The 1,806-nt window shown below is 55.9% G+C and overlaps 1 protein-coding gene across 1 annotated transcript in view; it reads left to right on the top strand.

Annotated features, from left to right (window-relative positions):
- The window catches only part of LOC113941216 (protein TASOR-like), a gene marked incomplete at its 3' end in the record, with an annotated part of 3,267 nt that extends 1,809 nt beyond the window's left edge, over window positions 1–1,458 (top strand). The window contains exons 3-6 of the mRNA XM_027632377.1: window positions 738–875; window positions 978–1,093; window positions 1,213–1,232; window positions 1,359–1,458. Of these exons, the coding sequence (XP_027488178.1) occupies window positions 738–875; window positions 978–1,093; window positions 1,213–1,232; window positions 1,359–1,458 (374 nt within the window). The remainder of the gene's footprint in view (window positions 1–737; window positions 876–977; window positions 1,094–1,212; window positions 1,233–1,358) is intronic.
- Window positions 1,459–1,806: the final 348 nt, after the last annotated feature.

Below are 1,806 nucleotides of genomic sequence, written 5' to 3'. Positions count from 1 at the left end.
CATCTCCTCTGGATTCCTGGCTCCAAACCCACCCTTTCTCCTTTTTCTATTGATTTCTGCCTCCAAACCCACCCTGCTCCCTTTTCCTTGGGATTCCTGGCTCCAAACCCACCCTGCTTCCATCTTCTCTGGATTCCTGGCTCCAAACTCACCCTTTCTCCTTTTTCCATTGATTTCTGGCTCCAAACCCACCCTGCTCCCTTTCCTCTGGATTCCTGGCTCCAAACCCCCCTTTTCTCCCTTCTCCAGTGATTCCTGGCTCCAAACCCACCCTACTCCCATCTCCTCTGGATTCCTGGCTCCAAACCCACCCTTTCTCCTTTTTCCATTGATTTCTGCCTCCAAACCCACCCTGCTCCCTTTTCCTTGGGATTCCTGGCTCCAAACCCCCCCTTTCTCCCTTTTCCATTGATTCCTGCCTCCAAACCCACCCTGCTCCCATCTCCTCTGAATTCCTGCCTCCAAACCCACCCTGCTCCCATCTCCTCTGAATTCCTGGCTCCAAACCCTCCCTGCTTCCATCTCCTCCTCCAAGCAATGAATCTTTGTCCCCCACACCGAAATAATCCCAATTTTTGGAACACCCCCCTCCCAGCGCCCTCACGGCGACGGGAAGCACGGGCGGGGCTTCCCCTCACGCCGTTTTTTGGCGGGAAACCGAAGCTTTGCGCCTGCCAGACTGAATTCCTGTGGGAAACGGGGTGTGTTAACATCTCTGTGGTGGTTTCCCGATCCAGGGGAAGGTCCGGGTGATCCCTGAGGATTACACCACCACCTACACCTGCCCCTCTCCGGGCTACGACTGCCACGTCGCCGAGAGCCGCGAGCCGGGATCGGCCGCGCCCAGCCCCTGCCAGGCCTTCGAGCAGAGCCAGGTACCTCCAGCAGAGACCTGACCCTCCCCTGGGGGCTCCAGCCTCGAGTTCCCCTCATTCCTCACCCTGCTTATCCGTGGTTTTTTTCCCCCTCTTTCCCAGTACTACGTGTACGAGGTGTCCGGCGGCAGCCCGGCCCAGCGGCCCCGGCAGGTCTGTCCCTACATCCTCCTCTGCTGCCAGTACAGGGACCCCAAGGACGTGACCATGGAAGACCTGTAAGCAGCAGCTCCCTGGCATTCCAAAAATAAATTGGCTTTTGTGGCCTGTTTCCCCCTTTTTTTCTTTTTTTTTCCTCCCCATTCCTAAACTTTTCTTTTTATTTCCTTCCCCGCAGGCCCGAGCGCGACCACCAAGGTAGGAGTTCCTGGGGGTTTTGTTGGTTTTTTTGTGTTATTAATGTGCTTTAATCACTTTGTTCCCCTCTCCTGCTTTTCCTGAGCTGTTTTCCCGAGCTGTTTTCCCTCTCTCTCTCTCCTGTAGGACTGTACTGCCCATGGAGAGGAGCACTCGCCATCCAGGGAAAGCTGCTGTGCAACATCACCCTGAGGACCCCCTACAGCTCCTCCCTCCCAGCCCAGCTGTGAGTTGGCCTTTTCCTTCCTTTCCTTGGAATTTTTGGGGGTCCCTGCACCAGTTTTGTCTCTGTCAGGACAACCCTCGGCGCCAGATGAGGATATGGGATCATGGAATGCTTTGGGTGGGAAGGGACCTCACAGATCATCCACTTCCATGGGCAGGGACGCCTCCCACTATCCCAACCTGCTCCAAACCTGGCCTTGGACACTCTTCCAGGACCTGTGATTTGAGGATTTAAGGGTCCTGGGTTACAACAGGAGCCTCCACTCAACCAAGTGCTGGGAAAGCTGCACCTTCCCTCTGGTTCCACAGGGACAGGATTCCCTGCATTCCCTGCTATCCCTGATCCTGG

This window comes from Corapipo altera, unplaced genomic scaffold (assembly GCF_003945725.1).
Source record: "Corapipo altera isolate COAL_440 unplaced genomic scaffold, ASM394572v1 131408, whole genome shotgun sequence".
Classification (NCBI taxonomy): domain Eukaryota; kingdom Metazoa; phylum Chordata; class Aves; order Passeriformes; family Pipridae; genus Corapipo; species Corapipo altera.
Note: the sequence above shows the minus strand (reverse complement) of the source record. Positions and strands in the feature narration are given on the sequence as shown.